Raw genomic sequence first — 21,898 nt, 5'->3', positions numbered from 1 at the left:
CCGCCTCTCTCTTCCCTTGAGACAGAATCTCCCTGTAGACCAGAAACTAGATGTGTGGACCAGGCTGGCCTTGAATTAACAGTTCCCCTCATCTCCCTAGTGCTGGGATTAAAGGTTTATGTAATCATACCGGGCTCTAGCTATTTTCAATAAAGTCTAATGCTTACTTAACACTTGGGCTATTTCTAGTTAATGCTCTTTTTTCTTTTCTTTTGCTTTTTGAGACTAGATTCCTGGAACTCTCTCTGTAGACCAGGCTGGCCTCGATCTCAGAGATTTGCCTAGTTTTGCCCTTCAAGTGCTGTGACGCAAGGTTTGCTCTGTCTTCTTAAATATATAATATTTAATATTATATATAATAATATATAGTATAATATATATTATTGCATCCCTGTGTCTCTTGTCAGGGTTTACTAATGCATCAGAGAGCTTAGGATGAGGTTCTTCAAATCAAGAGATAAGTGCCTGAGTGTTGTTGCTGCCCACACAGCAAGGTGATGTCTTCAGTTTAGGACAGGAACTGTACTGCTTTGGAGGCAGCACAGTGATGTAAACACCTTTGCAAAAGCTATTTGTAATTCATTAGCCCCCTCAATGGCCTGAACAAAACTGCAGAGATCATGTGACCATATAACTCTTTTACACGACATTTATATATTTGAATACTATCCCCAGACTACCTAGTGCACAGTGTGCCCCCCAAATCAACCCTGGAGGTCAACAGACTGACATGGGATAGCACCCCACTTGTTTTGATGTCCAGGGCAATTAAACAGCAACATTTTTTTTTTTTTTTGGAAAAAAACAAACTGCAGGGATTTAGGCTTTTGATTGATAGAATATATGAAAAAAGGATGATCTATATAGTAGTCACTGGTAATGGTTACTGGTAAAATTCTTAAGATGCTATAATATGGGTTAAACGAATTTTCTGAGTGCTGACTTTCATCCTTCATGTTTAACATGTGATGATGTCTTTCTTTGCTGCTACCGTTCAGAACTCTGTAGCATGTATGAGAGATCTACTGGAAACTATTTGAAAAGAACCGCTTAAATATTACAGCGATTCGATTAATTCAAAACCATTTATATATTTGTGTATATGGGTGTTCTGTCTGCATGTCTGCATGCCCATTAGAAGAGGGCATTGGACCCCTCAGACTGCAGTTACAGATGGTTGTGTGCTGCCATGCGGGTGCTAAGACTTGAACTCAGGACCTCTGCGAGAGCAGCCAGTGCTCCTAACTGCTGAGCCGGCCCTCTCCAGCCCCTGCCAATGATGAGTTATTTGAAGTGGAATAACCCTTTCTTTGCCAACGGGGAAAAGCATACTAAAGCTGAAACCGACCTGAGAATTTGAGTTGTACACAGAGTTAAGCCACTGCCAGATATCCCCTGGGATGGAGCAAACCCTGGGCTAGTGAGTCCTGCATGAATAAATCAGGCAGGGTCTGAGAAAGGCCAGTACGCTGGTCTTTGGACTTCCTCATGGCAGGCTGCATCTGGACTCTCCCACAAACCCGGGACCGGTCCGCACTAGAGTCCTAGCGGTTGCCAGCATGTGTCCTTTTTGAAGTTCAGATACAGCTTGTTCTACAATCACAGACCTTGTTATTTTGTGGTCAGTGCTGATCCTGCAGCGTTTTCATCCTGAAATGGAATCTTCAAAGGTCTCATTGTGCAATAAGGTTGATAAATCTTGACTCCTGTACTTAAGACAGACTCAGCATTAACTAGGTTTCAAATGCCAGGCTAACCTAATGACGGCACAGTTTCTGTGAGCAAGTCCTTTGGTTCAGTGCTGTGAGAGCCTCTGGGGCGTGCACTGCACAGCCAGGGAGGCCTTGCCTGGTATTTACAGCACAGGTGATCATTGTATTGCTGCTGGCACACTCACATACTTTAAAACCAGTGGTTCTGGAAACACTTCTTCTGTTCACTGGACACTGTTAATTCGCGTCCGTAGAGACTCAGGGATAGATTTATGGCCAGGATACCAGCCAGCTAGGTGAGATCAAAGTGCACTATCGACTTCTGGATCACGTCTGTAAACCGTTTTAATGCACCGTAAATATAACTACCATTCACTCTACAAATCTGTATTTAATAGGCACGCACAGGCTTGCTGGGTGCAAGCTTTGAAAACCCCTAATAAAAATACCAGCTTTGATTACCTTTGTTTATGGCAATTTGACTGAGAACAGAAATCGGCTGAGTGCTAAGTCTCGTCTGTGGTGATGACATTTAACAGCTTCCTAAAGCAGCCAGTGGGACCACAGTTATCATTTTCACAAGCAGGGCTGTGCTGCTCCTTACAACCCATGGGCTGTCCAACCCAGTGCCCCACTGTGTCAACTGTGCTCTGAAGGCACCCAGTTTGAACACGGTCTCCAGAGGGTGGCACTGTTAGGAAGGTTGTGGAACAGGAAGCGGTGGAGCCTCTCCAGAGGAAGTAAGTCAGTGGGGATAGATCCAGAGACTTTAGAGCTGGTTCCACTTCCTGTTCACTCTGCCTCTTGCGGCCATGTCTTCTCTAGCATGAGCCCTTTTCCTGTACGTTGCTTTTGTCAGGGTGTATTCCTACAGGAGCAGAAGAGTAACCCAGACACTGATACCATCCCGAGGAAGCTGGGCCAAGGTGTATTCTTACATTACAGTAACTCAGACATGGTCCCGAGGAAGCTGGGCCAAAGTTAAGGTTCTTCACCCATGAGCAAAGTCCTATTGCCTGTGCCTGAGGCAACTGTTTGCAAAGAATTAAGTGACAGCAAACATAGTATGCTAGCCATAACCCTGACCCATGAAGGGACTCAGAAGAACAAAGAGATGCTGTCTCGGAGCCCATGAGAACGTGGCTCAGAGGGGAGATAATAAGTAAGGAGCCTGAGTTTAAATCACTGGAATCATCTAAGCCTGACGCCATGATGTCACTAGCCTTTTAGTTACATGGGCCAATTTAGTTTTTTTTTCCCTTTTGCTTAAAACTGACATGAATAGCATATCCTTCCTTTGCATTGTATATACACACACATACACACAACGAAAGGTACATGTACTTTGTTGCTGTGTTAAGTAAACTCGCCAATTACCTCATTTTGGATGCTAAGGAATGCCTGTTCTTTGGGAAGAATAAGGCAGTAGTGCACTTGGAAAGTCATAAACACCAATGAGATTGTCCTCCCTTTCCAAGAGGAAGAAGCGGGTGGAGCCAGCAGGAGCTATACTTCCAACTGGAGAGTAAGTGGGCCAGCACCACCTCAAGAACTCAGGTAAAGGGTTGTACAGTCTTATTTTGGACGAGCATAGGGCACAGGCCAAGAACACTGGAGCGGAAAGAACAGAAGATGTGTTTGCATAGAGTTGAGAGTGAAAGGGCCAGGGTCACAGCCACAACACCGCCCTCACGACCACTGTCCTCGTCCACTCAGGCTGCTGCGACAGCATCTGGAGAGCGTAAGCACAGACATTTCTAGAGGTTGAGAAGACCAAGATCAAACACCCTCTCCCCTCACAAAACCGCCAGTCAAGAATACTTTCCCTAGCACATCTGTTCTAAAATGAAGAGAAGATAAAGGCTTTCCCAATGTAAGATGACCACGTCATCTCCAACAGACTTGTCACAGGAAATGCCACCGGCAGCTCTTCAAGCCGAAGTGAGGAACAAGAAAAGACACGACAGCACACACTCACAGGTAGAGCAAGCACACACTTCGAGAACACAGCCGTAAGGTATGTAGATCTTTTACTGCCATTTACTTCCATTTTAAAGGGTTAGAGTTAACACTATTAAGATGTTCAACAGTTACAATCATTTGGTAAGAGACGCACGATGTAAAAAACATGTCAAGTGTGGAATTAAGATACAAAATGTGGCAGGGAGTTTCTTTTTATATGTGATCAGAGTGTCACTGGCATTTAAAACAGCCTGCAGTATCACATGACCCCTGAGGATCTTCAGGTGAGCACACTTCAGTCCTCTGGTCAGCACACGAAAGACACCAATGAAGAACATCACCTGCTCACACGGGAAGGTGTGAGAAGACAAAGGGACAAAGGGACAACATCGCTGCTAAGCAACCAGAGCGACACAGAAGGAAGTCCTCACCTACCAGCAACAGAAAGCATTTTAGAAATATGCAAAAAAAACCTCATAAATATTATATTCCTGGACAATTAAGGAAATTCATTCCATGCAGTAGAAAAGTTAAAGTTATTAACATGTCTGCACTAACACCATGCTCTGAAGATTCAACACAATCCCATGAAATTTCCAGTGCTATTTTCCCCAATGATGTTCTTCTAAGAAATAAAAGCCATCTTACTACGTACATGAAACCACAAGACTCCCTCCAGACCAAGATGTGCTGAGCGTAAAAACAAAGCTAGAGTCATTACTGTATTTTTTTATAGTTTATTTTTATTTTCTTTTCCTGCATGTGTATCTGTATGTGGACTCAGAGACAGCTGTTAGCTGCCATATGGGTGCTGGGAACAGAACCCGGGTCCTCTGGAAGAGCAGCAGTTAGTGCTCTTAACCACTAAGCCATCTCTCTGGCTCCCCTAGAGTCATTACTGTTACCTCACTTCCAAAGACACTACAAAGACACAGCAACACAAATAGCATGGTGTGAACACAAAAACAGATGCAGAACCCAATGGAGAGGAACAGAGGCCTCCAGAAAGAAAAACCTACAGGTTGGCTAAATGACTTGAAAAAAAGCCGGGAATACACATGGAGAAAGAGCTCTCTCTTCAGTAAATGCTGTTGGAAAAAAATGGATGGCCACATGCATAAGAATGAAGTTGAACCCTTATTTTATACTATATATATAAAAAAATCAACTAAAAATAGATTGAAGGCTTAAGCATAAGACCTCACGCCTCAAAAGCGTTAGATAAACACATGGGTAGAATGCCATGGCAATGGTTATCGTAATGGCTCTTCTGGACTAGTTCTAGTCAGAGCTTCAAAAATGAAAGCAAAGAAAATGAAAACAGGCCCATCAGAATGCTTCAAAATAAAAGTTTTATAGTCAAAGTCAAAAGTCAAGCTGACAACAAAATAGGAGAAAATATTTGATAGTTTCTCTCTAGAATATGCAGTATTAAAATTCAACTACAAAAAAACAAATAATTCAATTAAAAATGGGCAAAGGACTGAGACATTTCTCAAAAGAAGTTACAAAATGACCAACGTGTATTTGAAAATATACTCAACATCATGTATCATCAGGGAGCCACCAATAAAACCCTGAGTTCTCGCTTCAAATCCTTGAGCTTGATCGTTATCAGAATGAAGAGAGGTTAGGTGACAGCACAGAGGAGGGCGTGAGCACACACATGCACATGTAAAGACACTATGGAAACAGTATGGCGCCCTCTAGAAACTCAAAAAGAACATGCTTAGGACACAGCCATTCCTCTTTAGGTATGCTTCCAAAGGAATCTAAGCAGCATGTTGAAGAGACACCTGCCCCAACATCCATTTCGGCAGCATTCACAAAAGCCAAGGTATGAAATCTGCCTCCTGTCTAGTGTTTATCCACGGCTGAGTCAACAGAGAAAACAGGGTGCATGTGTGCTCACACAAATCCTCCATGTGTGGCGCTATGGGGACCTTAAGGACAAGATGTTAAGTGAAAAAGCCATGCACAAAAGACAAATGACTGCACGATGTCATCATGTCTAAAGCCTGATGATACTTTAGCGAGGGGCTAAGACGAGCATTGAAATAAAAAAGAGCAGTGAAGAGTCAGCCATGGAAGACATGGGAGAAAGCACTGCAAGCGCACATGAAAACATGAAAGGGAACGGGAGCTCATTCAGGAAGAAGGAACTTGGGAGTTCTGTGCAACAGCATGCTGACGGCTGTTCATACCTATACACTATATATTCTTTTCCAAAAACATTCTTGGAAGTGTTCTCACCATAAAAAGAAAGTATGTGAGGCCTGATTTAGCCACTCTACAATATTCAAATAAATCATGTACAAAGTAAATGAATTATTTTTTCAGTTAAAAAAATTAAGAGACTGTTTTAGGTAGAGTTTTTATTACTGTGAAGAGACATCATGACTGCGGAAACTCTTATAAATAAAAGCATTTTTTTTTTTTCCGAGACAGGGTTTCTCTGTAGCTTTGGAGTTTGTCCTGGAACCAGCTCTTGTAGACCAGGCTGGCCTCGAACTCACAGAGATCCGCCTGCCTCTGCCTCCCGAGTGCTGGGATTAAAGGCGTGCCTCACCACCGCCCGGCAAAGAAAAGCATTTAATTGAGGTGGCTCACTTGCAATTTTAGAGGTTCAGTCCATTACTGTCAGGATGGGGAACAGTGTGGCCTGCAGGCAGATGCGGTGCTGAAGCTGAGAGTCCTCCATCTTGACTCAGAGGCAACAGGAAGTCGACTGTCACAAGGAGGGAAGCTTGAGAAAGAGAACTCAAAGGCCACCCCCAGTGTGGTACTGTTTTGTTTGTGACCTAACAAATAAAGCTTGCCTGAAGAGTTTGGAGCTAAGCCACTAGTTAGCCATAGAGGCCAGGCAGTGGTGGCACACACCTTTAATCCCAGCACTCAGAGGCAGTTGGGTCTCTGAAAATTCAAGGCCACCCTGGGCTACTGATCTAGTCTTAAAGAGAAACAGAGTCAGCTGGTGGTGGCTCACACCTTTAATTCCAGTACTTGGGAATCACACACCTTTAATCCCAGCACTAGGGAGGTGGAGACAGGAAAGGATTGGTTGGGCAGGAGGAGACAGGAGGTCATTGCATTCAGTCTGAGGATTTGTAGAGACAGGATACCCCATTCAGTCTGAGGATCCATAGAGACAGGATCTTGCCCCGTTGGGTCTGAGGATTTTGTAGAGGTAAGAACTAGGGGCTGGCTGCTTTACTTCTCTGATCTTTCAGTCTTCACCCCCAGGATCTGACTCAGGTTTTTATTATTAAAACCAATTAGAATTCGCGCTACACCCACAGTGATAGATTTCCTCCTCCAACAAGGCCATGCCTACTCTAACAAAGCCACGCCTCCTAATAGTGCCACTCCCTCTGAGATTATGGGGGCCAATTGCATTCAAACTGCCAGAGACACAAGGCAACCCCTCCGCCAGTGGAAATTTTAATCCATAACAGAGGCATTGGCTAGTCTGGAATCAAGGCTCAGGGGTCAGGCCATGCATAGCATAGTAACATCCTCAGTTCTCATTCAGACCCAAAGAAACCAGGCTCACACTGTGAGAGCCAAGCAAACGTCAGCAAGCCAGCTTCCAGAGAGAAGGTGTGTGTGTGTGTGTGTGTGTGTGTGTGTGTGTGCACGTGTGCGTGCGCACGCATGTGCAAGCTCCCACATGTTCTCAAACAGGATGGGGATGGATGATTCATAGTCTATGGCACACCACAAAATAATCCCTGCTGTGAAAATGAGTGAACAGATTTTAGGACACCAAGAGGCCATGGCATGCTCCTTGCTGCTGCTGCAACCAAAGAAGAACCCTTCTTTCCCGTTGCTCTCGGCAGGCAGCTCACACACTGGCTCCTTGACAGTCCCTCCGTGTCTGCGGACCAGATACAGTGGTGGAAGGAGCAGATATGAAGGCCTTTCAGGGCTCACATGGCTCTCCGGGTCACAGCACTGTGTCACATTCCCAACAGAACTCAATTCCAAAGCCGACAGATTTTCATGAAAATATATTTAATCTTATTCAAATTAGAAATCCTGTCTCTCTCCCCAGTTACTTTCAGACAAAGGCCCCCTCTCAACAAATGTTGAAAATGGTCAAGACGATTTCTCACGTTGATTGAAAGGTACATAAACCCCTTTGATGGCTGACCTATCCACCAGGGTTCTGCTCACCTAGAAGGAGGGGAAGACATCACTGCTACGATCTGAAGTGTGAAGAAGTTCTTACCTATGTCAGTCAACACTGGTGTAAAGTATAGAGAAACGGGCTCTCTGAAGAAAGGTTCACTGAGCAGAAGGACAGTAAAAAGGCTAGAAGATACCTCTGAGAATACTGGCTAGTGTTCAGTTGACGATTAGTCAGAGTGAAAAAAATCAGTGTCCGGTGATCAGTAACTTAGAGACAAGCTAGTTCTCTTTCTGGTTCTACTGACCTTCCCATGATTCTAGATCCCACATTATAGACAAGGATAAAACGATGAACAAATCAAGAATGTAGAAAGTCCTGGCCCGGTGCCTCTAGCCGTGGCAGTGCCCACTTGCCCATCTTGGCAGCCCCCTCACTAGAGGTAGAGGTGGCTGCTTTACCAGGCCTCAGCTGCTGGGGCCTGGCACCTCGCTGGCTCCGGCACCCACCCACGGGGCAGGTCTCCTGGGAGGCCAGCTCCTGGGAGGCCAGCTCCTACTGGGCCATCTTGCGGATCATGTAGTTCAGGATGCCTCCGTTCCGGAAGTAAGTGAGCTCCACGTCAGTGTCGAACCTCATCACAGCCTGGAAGGTCTTCCCAGTGTCCAGCTGCAAAGGCAAAGGGGCAGGGTGAGCTGAAGGAGGGGCCGAGACATCCGTCTCAGGGAAATTCCACCCGGCTGCCCGCTAGCTTCAGCTGAGGTGCAGCCCAAATGGCAGCAGTGCTAGCCGCGTATGGAACCCACGGTCTCGGCACTCAGCCAGACCTCCTGGGTTAGCGTGCGCATTTCAACAAGAGCCCTGGGGATCCATGTGCCCACCGAAGGTTGAGGATTGCAGGACTAATGCAGAATTAACGATGGAGGTGAGAGGCATGTGGGAACAAAGTAGCCTCCCAGGACACAGATGATGCTTTCTCCTAAGTCTTTTCTGGGCAGCAGGGGTCTCACTGAGGTTGTTCCTTGGGCAGCTGCTCCAGCTGCTGCCTGGGGTCATCCGGTGACCTCAGCAGCTGCCTCTGTAGCGCTAAGTCCCCTTGGGACTCTGGCGCTGGGCACTTTATTCTTGCCTCCTTTAAGGATGTGTCACCGCCTCTATGTTAGCTACTTCCTATTGCCAAAAACGCCAACGCCGTGAACAAAACAACTTAGAGTTTAACTCGGCTTGTGGTTCCGGAGGTGTAAGACATCATGGTGCGGAGGGCATGGCAGCAAGGGGCAGGCAAGGCTGCGGGAACAGGAAGCTGAGTGCTTAGGTCCTACCTGAGCAGGGAACCGTAATTGTGAGACTCTGAGCTCTCAAGCTCTGCCCCCGGTAACATGGTAACACGCTTCACCCACAAGGCCACAGACGGCCCAGACAGCATCGTCACTGGTTACCGAGAGTTCAAACGCCAGAGGCTATGGGGACATTTCTCAACTAAACCACAACCACGGGGCTAATTAAAGCCTGGAGCCCCAGACGATGCTCATGGAGGAGTGCAGCATACAGGATCTGTTGATCATATTTTCATTAACGCCCCTCCCTCCACTCATCTCTTCCTCGCAGCCGAAGACAATCAGCAGGCCCTGGCTTCAGGTCCCGCCTGCAGAAGCTCTGCTCACCTTTATCTGAACCTTCATGCGCGGCTTCAGGGTTTCAGGAATGTCGATAGTGTACCGTTCCCGACCCGTGAGTCCCAGCGAGTCTGCAGTCTCTCCGGGCAGATACTCGAGGGGGATCACCCCCATCCCGACCAGGTTGCTGCGGTGAATGCGCTCGTAGCTCTCTGCCAGCACAGCTTTGATTCCCTGGTGAGCCAAGAGAGAAGTTTGGACACAGCTCCAAGTTCTTCTTTAGGAGATACACAAATTCTTCAGAGATTCTCACAGCTAGATTCTGAGTACCTGCTAGTCATCGAAAGTGCTACCTTCTAGTTACAAATAACTCAGTAGTGAGTCTTATAGGTTGTCTACAATATACAGCAATCAGGGATTCTTTCCTGCCCTCCACCAACTCTGAAAGCAGCAGATGCTATTACTCACCACTCTTATTAAGGGGGTTTTATGTAGTGTTTGATGTAGTATTTGAACCCATGCTGTCGGACCACACAGCACTTTGAGAAACCAAAGCCCTCCGCTAATTTGTATCTGCAATGCATATCACAATATAAAAAAATCACTTCCTTTCCCTTGGGTTTCCTTTTACTGTGGGCACACATCAGCAGATTCCAAGGGTTTAATCAAGAGAGAATGGGCTCCCAAGCGAATGATCGGTGTGCACTCCTTTCACGCTTCCTGTTCCAGGACCGAACTGCGCTGAACAGTGTTGCTATGCAGCTTCCATTAAAGGACCTTTGTTGTTAGGGTGTAATTGGCAATATACAACAGTAACCAACACAGCAGAGAACTGGATTAACTAGGCTTTTCTTCTAGGTATAAATTCTTAGATACCACCTCAGAGCTGCTGCACCAGAACCTCGCAGGGGTATGAGGTGTAGGAATGTGTGTGTGTGTGTGTGTGTGTGTGTGTGTGTGTGAGAGAGGGGGGGGGGGAGAGAGAGAGAGAGAGAGAGAGAGAGAGAGAGAGAGAGAGGTTTCATCTGACCTGTGGTTGCATGGGTACTCGCGTGTGCACCCACACACACATACACATGAACAGACTGAACACATGCCATTTAGAAGCAAAGCACCCACTTACTCTAACCTAGCCTCTAAAGGAGCCAACTCCTCATTGCTCCCGTACAGCTTGCCTTTTGCACCTTACATTTCCCGAGGACAATAATCTTAATCAATTATGTGTCGGGACATGGCCCAGGAATGGAGTCACGTGAGGAGAGTTCTGAGCGCTTGTGAGAACACGCCAAGAAACAAGACAAGAGTCTTGTGACCTCAGTTTCTTTAAAACATGGATTTGCTCTTGGGATGTTTTTGTGCTCCTCCCAGGTGCATTGGATAGGAGCGAGTTTATTTCGGATTACTCATTATTGCTTGCTGTTATGATTCAATTCAACCAAATGTTTAAATTATCCTTTATATACTTAATCAATGACCTACAATGTTCAAGCCACTGATACTCTGATTTTCCTTTTGATGTGGGACAACATAAACAAGACATTTCAATAAAGGCAACATGTCTGAATTTCAAGGGTTATCATGGAAGAAAGGGTTAGAAAGATTGTAAGAACAAAATATAGCCTGTAGTGAAATACTACTTACTTGTTGGGCATGGCAGAACTCTGGTGTGCACAGTCCCTGTAACTTCTTGCAGAAGATCTGCACAAGATCAAGCCAACCAAAGTCCCAGTATGACTGAGGGAGAGGGTCGTGAAGCCCTACCCCTAGCTGAGGAGCTGTTGGCAAATGTTGGCTTCTTGGGGCAAGAGAATCTGTTTTCTCAGAGTTTCGGCCCCTGAGGTTTACTCATGTTCTGTAGGTTGTCCTATACTCATGCATATAGAAGCAATACTCAGTAGACTCAGTGGGTTTAAAAGGAGAGAGTACATGGGGTTGGGAGGGAAAAGTGATGGGAGGGATAGGGGAGCACGTGGAGTGGAGGGGATGGGAGGTGGATTTGATAGAAACACAATTTTGTATGTTTGTATAGAATTTTAAATAAAACATAAAAAGTTAGTTTTTTAAGAAAAAAATTATCCTTTATACATCTCTATGAAAAAAAACATGTTTTTGCTATATGCGGCTTGTCTTTGTGACTGAATATAGCTTGAAGTTTTATAGCATGGGAGTTTTACCAATGTGACCCTTCCTAACTCTCACAGTATAAACTGTCTGGTGGTTGCATGGGACTTTAATCTACCTCCTCTATTGGCTCTATTCTCCCGGATCCCACTCCCTCTAGAGTAGTGACAATTATGAAAGCCATGCTAGTTTTTTCTATACATTAACTGCATATACATTTCTGAATGTGTTGGTCCCACAGGCTTTCTCCTCCAAAGTTATCTACAGATACCCAGAGTCCCTGGCTGCTGGTCCCAAGCCCACCTAACTAATCCATGTGAGCCAGTTCTCCTTGGACTGTTACCTTCCGAGTGGAAAAGTCTGGATGCACAGAGAAGCAGGCTGGGTGAATAGCACAAGCGTCCACAATCTGCTATTTCATAATGTCTTGGAAACAAAGCCGTAGCACTTCTTCCTAGCACCCCCCCCCCCACTCCCGCCCCAGTTCTAGAAGGCTGCCCCAGCAGGAAGCCTCTGCTCCATCCGTACCAGCAGGAAAGGGCCTTTGGCTGCCCAGTCTCGGGAGCTGCCTGAACCGTATTCTTTGCCAGCCAGAACAATCAGGGGAAGTCCAGCCTGCTGGTACCGCTCCGCAGCATCGAACACATCAAGCTGAGGAAGAAGAAAGACAGCTAAGTCAACGAGAAACTGAAAACCTGGCCATGTTGTGAGTCCCCAGTTAACTTTCCCTACTCATTTCTCCCAGACTGAACCTTACTTCTGACGACAGTGTAACTGCTGCCCAGTAATTATATATTCAAATCCTAGGGCATCAGAGGACAAAGGGAACCAAGTCCACTTTTCTTTTCCTTCTCTTCCACTGACTAAACCATTCGGAACTTAAAAGACAAAACCTCATGAAGCCTGGGTTTTGGCCCGATAGTAGAGGCCCCGCAGGGGTCAGTTCTAAAGGTAGCAAGACAAGGTAGTATGTTTAGAAACAACATCAAATGCCAAGCCTTCTTGCCCTCTCCCCGCAGCCAAGGCAGATGCAGCAGAAGCACATAACAAAGCATGAAGCAGCAGGCCAGGAGGGCTCAGCTAATTTAGTAATGAGAAACATCTTCCACAAACAACTCTGCTTTTCACAGGATAGTCTGTTGAGCTGAGAATTCCCCAAACATCTGATTGGATCACTGGTGACTGAGGAAGGGGCTCAAGACAAGACTTCCGTTAAACTCTAAAATAGGGTTTACCTAAACATGTTAATATCCTGGTGGATAGCTGGGCCTGGGATTAATGTGTTGCTTTTATTGGTTAATGAATAAATATAAGAGTTAGCCAATAAGAAGCTAGAGTTAATGGGCCAAGCAGTATTTTAATAAACAGTTCCTTCCAACAAGGAGGACTTCAGGGGACAGCCAACCAGCTACACAGCCAGACACTGAGTAAGAAGGAAAGAAAAAGTATACAGGAATAGAGAAAGATAAAAGCCCCAAGGGCAAAGATAGATAGGATAATTTAAGAAAAGGTGGCAAGAAACAAGCCAAGATAAGACTAGGCACTCAACTAAGAATGAGCCTCCATGTATGATTTATCTGGGAGCTGGGTGGCAGGCCCCCAACAAAGTCCCAAAAGCCAAAGAGTAAAAGAGAAAAACACACTACAGAGGATTGGAAGAGTGTAAAAGCCAGAGGGGCTGGAGGGCATCAAGGAATCAAGGCTTTAGAAACACAGCAGGAAGAATACACATATGAACTCAGAGAGACCATGAAAACATACATGAGGCCTGCATGGGGGTGCAGCAGATAGAGTCCCAGTGCAGAGAGGGGACATACACAAAAGTCCACATCCCTAACCCAGAATCTATCACAGTTGATGAGCACTTGCAATGAAAGTAGCTCAGTGGCCTCTTTAGAGGTTCTTTGCCTCATAGTATTTTGTCAGGGCATTTTTAAAAAAAAAAAAATTACAGGTTTCTTTGTGCATATATGTTTTGTGTTTTTATAGGATTCATGTGTGTGCAAACATTTTTGTCTCTGCATCTATAATATGTGTTCCTTATGCTTTTTTTCTTGTTTGCTTGTGTGTGTTTTGGTTGTTTTGAGACAGAGTTTCTCTGTTTAGCCGTTGCTGTCCTGGAACTCACTCTGTAGACCAGGCTGGCCTCAAACTCAGAGATCCACCTGCCACTGCTTCCTGAGCACTGGGATTAAAGGTGTGAGTCTCCAATGCCCGGCCTGTTTACTTTGGTCTCTTCTGATTTGTTTTGTGGCTCTGGATGGGAGAGGGGAGGAGCTCAAATAAGCTGTTGTTGGTGGGGAGTTGTAATTAGAATATATTGTATGAAAAAAGTCTATTTTCAGTAAAAGAAAAAATATGAGAAAAGAAGGAAGCTGGCGGGTCACACTCTTGGGGGCCTGCAGATGTACTACCGTTTAGATCTTACAGGCCATCCCATCTTGTTTTAAGCCTCAGAGTCACATATGGGTGGTGTTTTCTCTAGGTCACAAATTTACAGAAAGGCCCAGAGAGGAAAATAGCTAGTCCTAGGACCTCGCCGCAGGGGGCTCTGCATACAGAACCCACCTCATACACCCACATCTACAAATAAACAACTCTAACATATAAACCAGCTCCAACCAGCTCCTATAGGATTGGGCAGACCTCAAAGGGCTGCCGTGACCTTTCATTTTTGCTGTGGATGAAGTGGATTAAAACAACTACCAGTGGGGACACACCATAGCTCTTTGTGATAAATATGCTGAATAAATAATCTGGAATTTAGTCTTTAAGCACTTTAAACACATGAAATTTCACTCAGAGACTTTGTTTTTTTGAGCTCAACTTCCATGAAACGAGACTTAGTTTAACTATGGTACCCAACTAGTAAGCAGCAAGCAAGAGACTGTAATCTCTACCAGGGTAAATGTCACACACACAGACAGACACCTAGCAAGACCTGTAGGAAGCCAGGCTGGTGTGGGAGGTCCTTAGGTCTGTGTGTTGCTTTTATTGGTTAATGAATAAAGAACTGCTTTGAGCCTATGGCAGGGAATAACAGAACTAGTAGGGAAAGCTAGGCTGTATGTGGGGAGAAAGGAGGCAGAGTCAGAGAGAAGTGCTGGAGTTGCTGGAGACAGATGCTGGGAACTTTAGCCAGTAAGCCACTGTCATGTGGCGATACACAAATTAATAGAAATGGGTTAAATTAATATGTAAGAGTTTAGCTAATAGGAAGCTAGAGCTAATGGGCCAAGCAGTGATTTAATTAATACAGTTTCTGTGTGATTGTTTCGGTTCTAAGCTATTGGGAACCAGCAAGCGATCTCCCCACTCCCACACCAGGCAAGCCGCAGCTGTGAAGACAGGAAAGCCACTGTGAAGAGTCAGGCTCTGAAGCCTGACGGACACTGGTTTCTGAAAGAAGAGAGACTGTACTCACGGTTTCTCCTGAAGGAAGATGCACAGTCTGAGGAGCCTGTTTGTTCAGAAACTTGTTCAGCAGGCGAATGTTGGCGAAGGTCCCCCGTGCCATGATGGCGTCATTTCCCCGGCGGGATCCGTAAGAGTTAAACTCTCGGGGCGTCAGGCTGATAACAGAAGCAGGGGAGCTCTTCAGTGACGTGAGGAAAGAGGAAACCTAGCTTACACACAGGCGAGAAAATGCTCTAAACCCAGCATGTCACTGAGCCTGCCAGGTACAGCTCTGAAGATTCTTCTCAAAGCTCAACTGGGAGAGCCAACCAGGGGCAGAAAGGCAGGGATCAGTGCTCGCCAGGGTCAACTCAGGGGCCTTTCAGGTCTGAATAGGAAATTAGAAGGAATTCTGTAAGGACTGTTTATCCTATTAACACAGGAGCTACATATAAGGTCAAAACTGAATTAAAAATAATAGGGAGGCAGCCAGGTGGACCAGAGAATGGGAGACGACTAAATACACTCCACAAACTAACCAGGAGTGGCCTGAATTTGTCCCTGAACAATCAGGGCCCCAATGCAAAGTGAAGCAGTGTGGTGGCAACATGATACACAACCGTCCAGAGGAAAAGAGTCACGGCAGAGCCAATGAGGCACAAGGGAAGTCTGATCCCGTATCTATCGTGTGCGTGAGAACAAGGAAAGGAACTCCGCAGGCCCAGGGCGGCAAGTTTCATGGACACAGTAGCCAGCTCACTGGCTTGTTTCTTACAATTCCGGGGGGGTAGGGAGGTGTGCTAACACGACTGGACTGTTAGGCCTGTATTTGGTGGTGAGGAGAGCTTCTGGTCGGGCTTCAGGAGCAGGCAAGCATGCCTCAGGACCTCTGAAACCCTGTCAAAAATGTTGCTGATTTGTGCATTGCGGGGAGGGGGGCATTATAATTGCTTGCATTCATTTCCCTAAACAGCTTCTGTGTCAAGACAATCACCCCCAGAGAAAAAAGTATTTGTTCTGCTTCTCAAATTTGCTTTGAGCCCTCTCTCTAAGGAAACTGATTCGGAAGGGAGGACAGAAATCAGGACTTTTTTTCTCCTCCCATGAGTCTCAGGGAATCCCTGAAGTCATCTATATTCAGGGGGCAGATGATGCAGATGGAGCTATAGATACTGACAGGTCTGAGAGGATGAGCGGGAGCGAGCTGCACAGTCGTGAGGCGGTTTTGTCCACACTGTCCCAACAGTGACAATGAATGTCAGGTTATATCGCTGCCATTGGCCCTCAAGCAGGCTCTGCCATGGCTTGGGAGGGGGCTGATGCTGAGCCTAAGACATGCACTTGCTTAGGAAGCTGCCGCTCCTGGCCACTTGTGATTCATGAGCAGTGTGATCCCATAGGCGGCCCGTGAAAAGAGAACGTCAGCCTCATTGTGCTCCCTCCCTTTGCGGTCAGTCTTCCTGCCTCCCCCATGCTTACCCTCTGTTGGTCAAGTAGCGAGCAGCGGGACTGTTTCTGGCAATATTCCCCGCCGGAGAGATATGGTCTGTTGTGACCGAATCTCCTAAATTCAGCAGCACATAGGCATCCACTATGGACTTAGGTGGCTGGAGATCTCGAGTCTACAGAAGAGTGCACAAGTCAGTGTTTGCCCAGGATGTCCAGACAGGTCACCAGCTGAGCTCAACCAGGGGCACCAGACAGAGAACTCTGCACCAGTGTATGGAAGATTCTAGTTTGCTGGCTTATAGCGACCGCGTTCACAAGCAGAAGGTCAACAGATCATTCACGTCTGAACCTTGGATAGAAGGTGACGTATTGGCACTGACCCCCAAAGGCGATGGGAACGCAGCTGCGGGGACATCCTTGCTGCATCTCCAGGTAATCCCTCACATGCCAAGGACAGCTGGGCTGCTGACTCCTCCTCCCAGCCCCCTCCATAGCAATCCGTCATGGAGTATAAGGTCCTGAGGATATTCTCCTGGACCAGTCCTGCGGATCTTAGCTGGTCCTCGTCTAGGTGGTGTCTACCTCCTAGGAGGTCTCTGCACTGCCACGCAGAACCCCTAGCCAGAGAAACAGTGCCTGCAGCCAAACCTTCCAGCTTCATGAAACACTCCCAGTATTAGCTGCTTGAGTATGCAAAGGATTTACTACAGTGGGCAGCCAGCACAAGGCTGTGGGGTAAGACTGTACAAGGAAAAACAGCTTTTAAAGCACTTATGTTAAAAAAATAAAAAGCCAGGGGCTGGAGCAGTGGCTCAGGGGTCAGGAGCACCAACTGCTCTTCAATTTCCAGCATGAAACGGTGGCTCACAACTGTGTAACTCTAGGTCTAGGGGATCCTATGTCTTCTTCTGACTTCCCCCCAACACTCTACCCTTGTGGTGCACAGACATACATGCGAGCAAACGACTCATACACATTTAAACAACTTAGGCCAGTTTGATGGGCCCAGGTAAATGTTCTTGCCACCAGCACCGAGCCTGGTGACCCAGTGTGGAAGGAGAGAACTAACTCAGCAGTCGTCTTCTGACTGCACACTGGTGTCACGGCGCAGCCACACTCACACCCTAACGTCACATATGCAGAATAATGAAAATTATATATATATAAAATATCTAATATCCAAAAATATAATAAAAATCATACCAAGTTTTCGAAGAAGGGCGGTGACTTAATGTATGTAGATTTGGGGTTCCATGTGTACAGTTTGTCTGAGGGGGCCGCTAATGCATTCCAGCTTTTGTTTACAGTCTTAAATAAAAAAAAAAAGGGAAAGAATTAACCATATACAGGCCAGGAAAAACTCAATATACAAATACAAAACATTCAAAAGAGGTCTACTAAAGCCACGTTGATTCTAAGCAGAAATACAAAGTGGTTCCTGGTTCTTTCATCTTGCTAGGTGACAGGAACCTTCAGCAAGCCTGGTAGAAAGGCAGAAACCCTCTATTCGCCCCACCCCCAGGACTCATTCCTCAGATGAGCCCTCCCACGAAGACACGGTCTTCTCACCATTGCTCTGAGACTGTGAAGAAGCCATGGAGGCAGAGCTGTGGGAAGCCGCAGCTAAGGGCCAGTGTGGAATTGGGGACCTCAGTCCAGGTCCCAGGGTGGCCCTCAGTAGATGATGTCAGTCCAGGTGGGATGACTTTTGCTTGTGTGGGCCGAGGCCCCCACTGGCTCTGCACTCATGGACATGAGATGCTTTTGTTTTAACTTGCTAGAATTTAGTTAAACTTCCATTTCCAATATATGTGCATATATTCTTTTTATGACTTCATATACATGTATACAGTATCCTAGGTATATCCCTTTCCCTTCTCACGGCTCCTCCAACTCATTCATTTATTTCCAGACAGGGTCTCACTATGTAGCTCTGGGTGTCCTAGGACTCACTATGTAGACCAGGCCAGTTTCCAACTCCCAGAGATTCACCTGCCTCTGCTCGCCCCCCCCCTTCCCCCAATGCTGTGCTGGGATTAAAGGCATGAGCGGTCATGCCTGGCTTTTTTCCTATTTTAAAATGTACAACTTTAGCCGGGCGGTGGTGGTGCACGCCTTTAATCCCAGCACTCGGGAGGCAGAGGCAGGCGGATCTCTATGAGTTCGAGACCAGCCTGGTCTACAGAGCTAGTTCCAGGACAGGCTCCAAAGCTACAGAGAAACCCTGTCTCGAAAAACAAAACAAACAAACAAAAAAAAAATGTACAACTTTTCTCATCTCAACAAGTTGGCACATCCTTGATCTTAATACTTTTTTTTTTTAACATTCAAATGATTCTTGAGAGATACATTCAACCAACTGACTGCATTCCAGTGACAAATACAATGAATGTCACGAGGGAGAGATGGGTCGGAAGCCGGTTACTGAGGCTGTGTGTCACAGTCTCCTCCCAGTTTGTGGCAAGTGGGTTTTGTAAACACGTGAGTCATGGCAGACGAGTGGCCCGTAACCCTGCCCTGGTCAGAGAAGGAAATAAATGTCTCTCTGGTCCACGCTCCTGCTGGCCTCGGGTCTGCGAGATGACCGAAGCCAACATCTCCCAGTGCGTGTGTACACTGTGGTGTGCCTCACCTCTATTTTCTGATAGACCTCCTTAAACATCCCAGGGATGACATACTGCCGTTCCACCGCCTGGATCTCATCTCGGGTCGGCCAGATATCCTTCAGAAAGACTTGCTGGCCTTGTGCATTCACTCCTGGGGAAACACGTGACCAGTGAGAAACTGCCTCTCAAACCCACCTCATTATCACAGTCAGGTCTGTTCTTCCCAGGGTCGTGAGAACCAGGACTGACCCTCTTCTTATGGGCCACCTTTCCATCAGCAGATTAACACAGCCTGGTAGTGCGTGCTCTCTTATTTAAAGGCATTTATGGAGAGTTTGGCCTCCAACTTACAGGCTTTGTATTTGTTAATTCAATTGACTACGGACTGAAAACAGAAGAAAAGAAAGTGTCCGTATCAAATGTGTCCTGCCCCTCTCATTATTCCCTACACAGCATTGTGTAGCACTGATACTGTCTAGGGTGTAACGGGGACTTTGGGACGGTCTGTGCATATATTAAATACTTCTTCATTTTCTGTTAGGCACAGGGGTCACTGGCAGACTTCAGTATCCTCAAAGGTCCCTGAGGACTCAGAGCCAACAGCACACTGATTCCTAACTGAATGAAGCCTGGGTTAATGCCAGGGATATCACAGGCTTCTTGTGTATAGAACATTGGACACTAGTCAGTATTATGCTCCGGGCCCATCTGAAAGAGCAAAGTTATCACAAAAAGTACATAAAAAGTGAAGAACTGGCACTAACTAGCGATGAGAGGGGCATTTGCTTACTTACTTACGGACAAGAAGGCAGAGTGGTGCTTTGGTCTGACCGTGTCACCTGAATGTGTACTGGGTGACCCAGCTGCCACCCTGTGCTCATGTCCGCAAAAAATCAGGAACACTGATTGAGGGTCAAGCACATTTTAGGGAGTAGGCATAACTGTAAATGTAGGATCCAAGACCAATGAGGGTCAGCAGGATAGTTAGAGTCCAAGTTCTTCAAAGCAGATCTAAGGGGTGCCCTGCACACTATCCAATCTCCTTGGGCTGGAGTGAGGAAGGCATTAGCGGGAAAGCCCAGGGGATGCAGACAGACAGAACTTTCAGCTGAGACAGAATCTGACCGGGACCGTGTTCCTACAGGTGTACAGTAAAGTGAAGCCCATCTCAGGAGTCTGGAAGGGGGCAAAGGGAGGTGACCTCAGAAAACCCCAGAACGACAAATTGCTAATATGTTTGGACCTTATGTCCTTTTGCCACCTACTGCCTCCAAAGAATCTTGTTTCTTCCCTTTGTGTTTTGGGTGTACACTGAAGAACAGTTAAGGACTTCTCTGTCCCCTCTTATGAGAGCCAAAATTATATTTTAAGTTTTACTTACTATGACTTAGAGAGCCATGAAACAAAAATACCTCTAATTGGACCTGATGGAAAATACTGCTTAAGTCACTGGAAACCGTGACTTAGGGCCTTTTTTTCCCTTTAAGACAGGGTTTCTCTGTGTAGCCCTGGCTGTCCTGGAACTCACTCTGTAGACCAGGCTGGCCATGAACTCACTGTGATCCGCCTGCCTCGGCCTCCCAAGTGATGGTATTAAAGGCATGTGCCACCATTGCCTGGCTTTGGGCCCACTTTTTTCTGAGAAACCAGAGATGTGTCTGGCCAGAGCCCATCCACCTGGCTAGTATTCAATTAAAGCTTGCTTCAAATTTGGCTTTAAATTGCCATAATGGTCTTATTCTCCATCGGTGGGATTAACACTCTCTAGAGTCTTTGTTTGTAGAGACAGGGTCTTACTGTGTATCTCTGGATATCCTGGAGTTCAGCTCTAGAGATCTGTCTGTCTCTGCCTTCAAAGCCTTGGGATTAAAGACATGTGCCACCATGTCCAACTCTCAGGATTCTGCATTTCATTTTGTATTAACCAAAGCATCAATTTCCTTCTAGTCATATTTTTGAATTCACAGGAAGAAGACAGATAGTTACAAAACCAAAATCTTACCCAAAGGCTCTTTCTCAAAGTCAATCCTGATGGTCCCTGCAATTGCGTATGCTATTACTAATGGGGGAGACGCTAAGTAGTTGGCCCGGGTGTTAGGATGGACTCGGCCTTCAAAGTTCCTGTTCCCAGAAAGCACTCCAACAGCTACGAGGTCTCCCTGGTGAGGCAAGAGTTCATGGTTATCAACAGTCCTCAGTTCACAAAGAAGGCGCTGCCCAGACTGCTCGTGTCTGACCAGTTTCCGTGTCATGTGGACAAAGCTTTCAGACATCCTTCCCTTCCGTCTCCTGCTACAGGGAGGAGGGAAGAGAGCAGCATCCCAGGGGAGATGCTCCAGGTCAAATCAGAGAGTAGTGGTCAGTGATTCCTGGTCTTGGGAAGATACCAGATAGGTCAGCATATGACATCATAGCTTTTGCTGCTAGAGTAAGACCAGGAGAGACCACCCAGAAGGACCAGAAGCTGAGAGCTGAGGGAAGCCGCAGTGACAGATCCAAGAGTACTCTTTGGGCTTACAGTCTATGGCAACAGAAACCAAGCCAGCACGATACAGTTTGCATTTGTTGTCCGATTCTGAACCAAGTTTCAAATGACCCGTAAAACACAATTTTAGGACCCTTTGCAGCCAAAGCTAGCATGCACTGGACCCTCGCCTGGGCGCCAGCACTTCTATTTCCCGCGGCAATCCTCAGAGTCAGGCACTATTACCTTCAGTTCACGGCTGTGGAGGCCAAGGCTCACACCAGCCCATTTACCTGCCCAGTGTCACACAGCTCGTGGTTTCTCCTCGAGAATCTTAGTTCTAAGCGCACACCCGTTACCACACCCTGGTTCCAAGCACTGACTTAGTTCTAAGTGCACACTCGTTACCACATCCTGGTTCTGAGCACTGACTTAGTTCTAAG

At 46.4% G+C, this 21,898-nt stretch overlaps 1 protein-coding gene across 1 annotated transcript in view; it reads right to left on the bottom strand.

Moving 5' to 3' along the window:
• Positions 1-7,671: 7,671 nt before the first annotated feature.
• Aco1 (aconitase 1) overlaps positions 7,672-21,898 on the bottom strand; it is a 50,345-nt gene continuing 36,118 nt past the window's right edge. The window contains exons 14-21 of the mRNA XM_005361982.3: positions 20,994-21,150; positions 19,018-19,142; positions 17,589-17,693; positions 16,416-16,558; positions 14,965-15,112; positions 12,069-12,191; positions 9,468-9,653; positions 7,672-8,472 (exon numbers count right to left, since the gene is read on the bottom strand). Of these exons, the coding sequence (XP_005362039.1) occupies positions 8,359-8,472; positions 9,468-9,653; positions 12,069-12,191; positions 14,965-15,112; positions 16,416-16,558; positions 17,589-17,693; positions 19,018-19,142; positions 20,994-21,150 (1,101 nt within the window). The 3' untranslated portion in view covers positions 7,672-8,358. The remainder of the gene's footprint in view (positions 8,473-9,467; positions 9,654-12,068; positions 12,192-14,964; positions 15,113-16,415; positions 16,559-17,588; positions 17,694-19,017; positions 19,143-20,993; positions 21,151-21,898) is intronic.

Source organism: Microtus ochrogaster, linkage group LG5 (genome assembly GCF_000317375.1).
Source record: "Microtus ochrogaster isolate Prairie Vole_2 linkage group LG5, MicOch1.0, whole genome shotgun sequence".
Lineage (NCBI taxonomy): Eukaryota > Metazoa > Chordata > Mammalia > Rodentia > Cricetidae > Microtus > Microtus ochrogaster.
The sequence above is the reverse complement of the archived record's forward strand: the minus strand, read 5'-3'. Positions and strand labels throughout refer to the sequence as shown.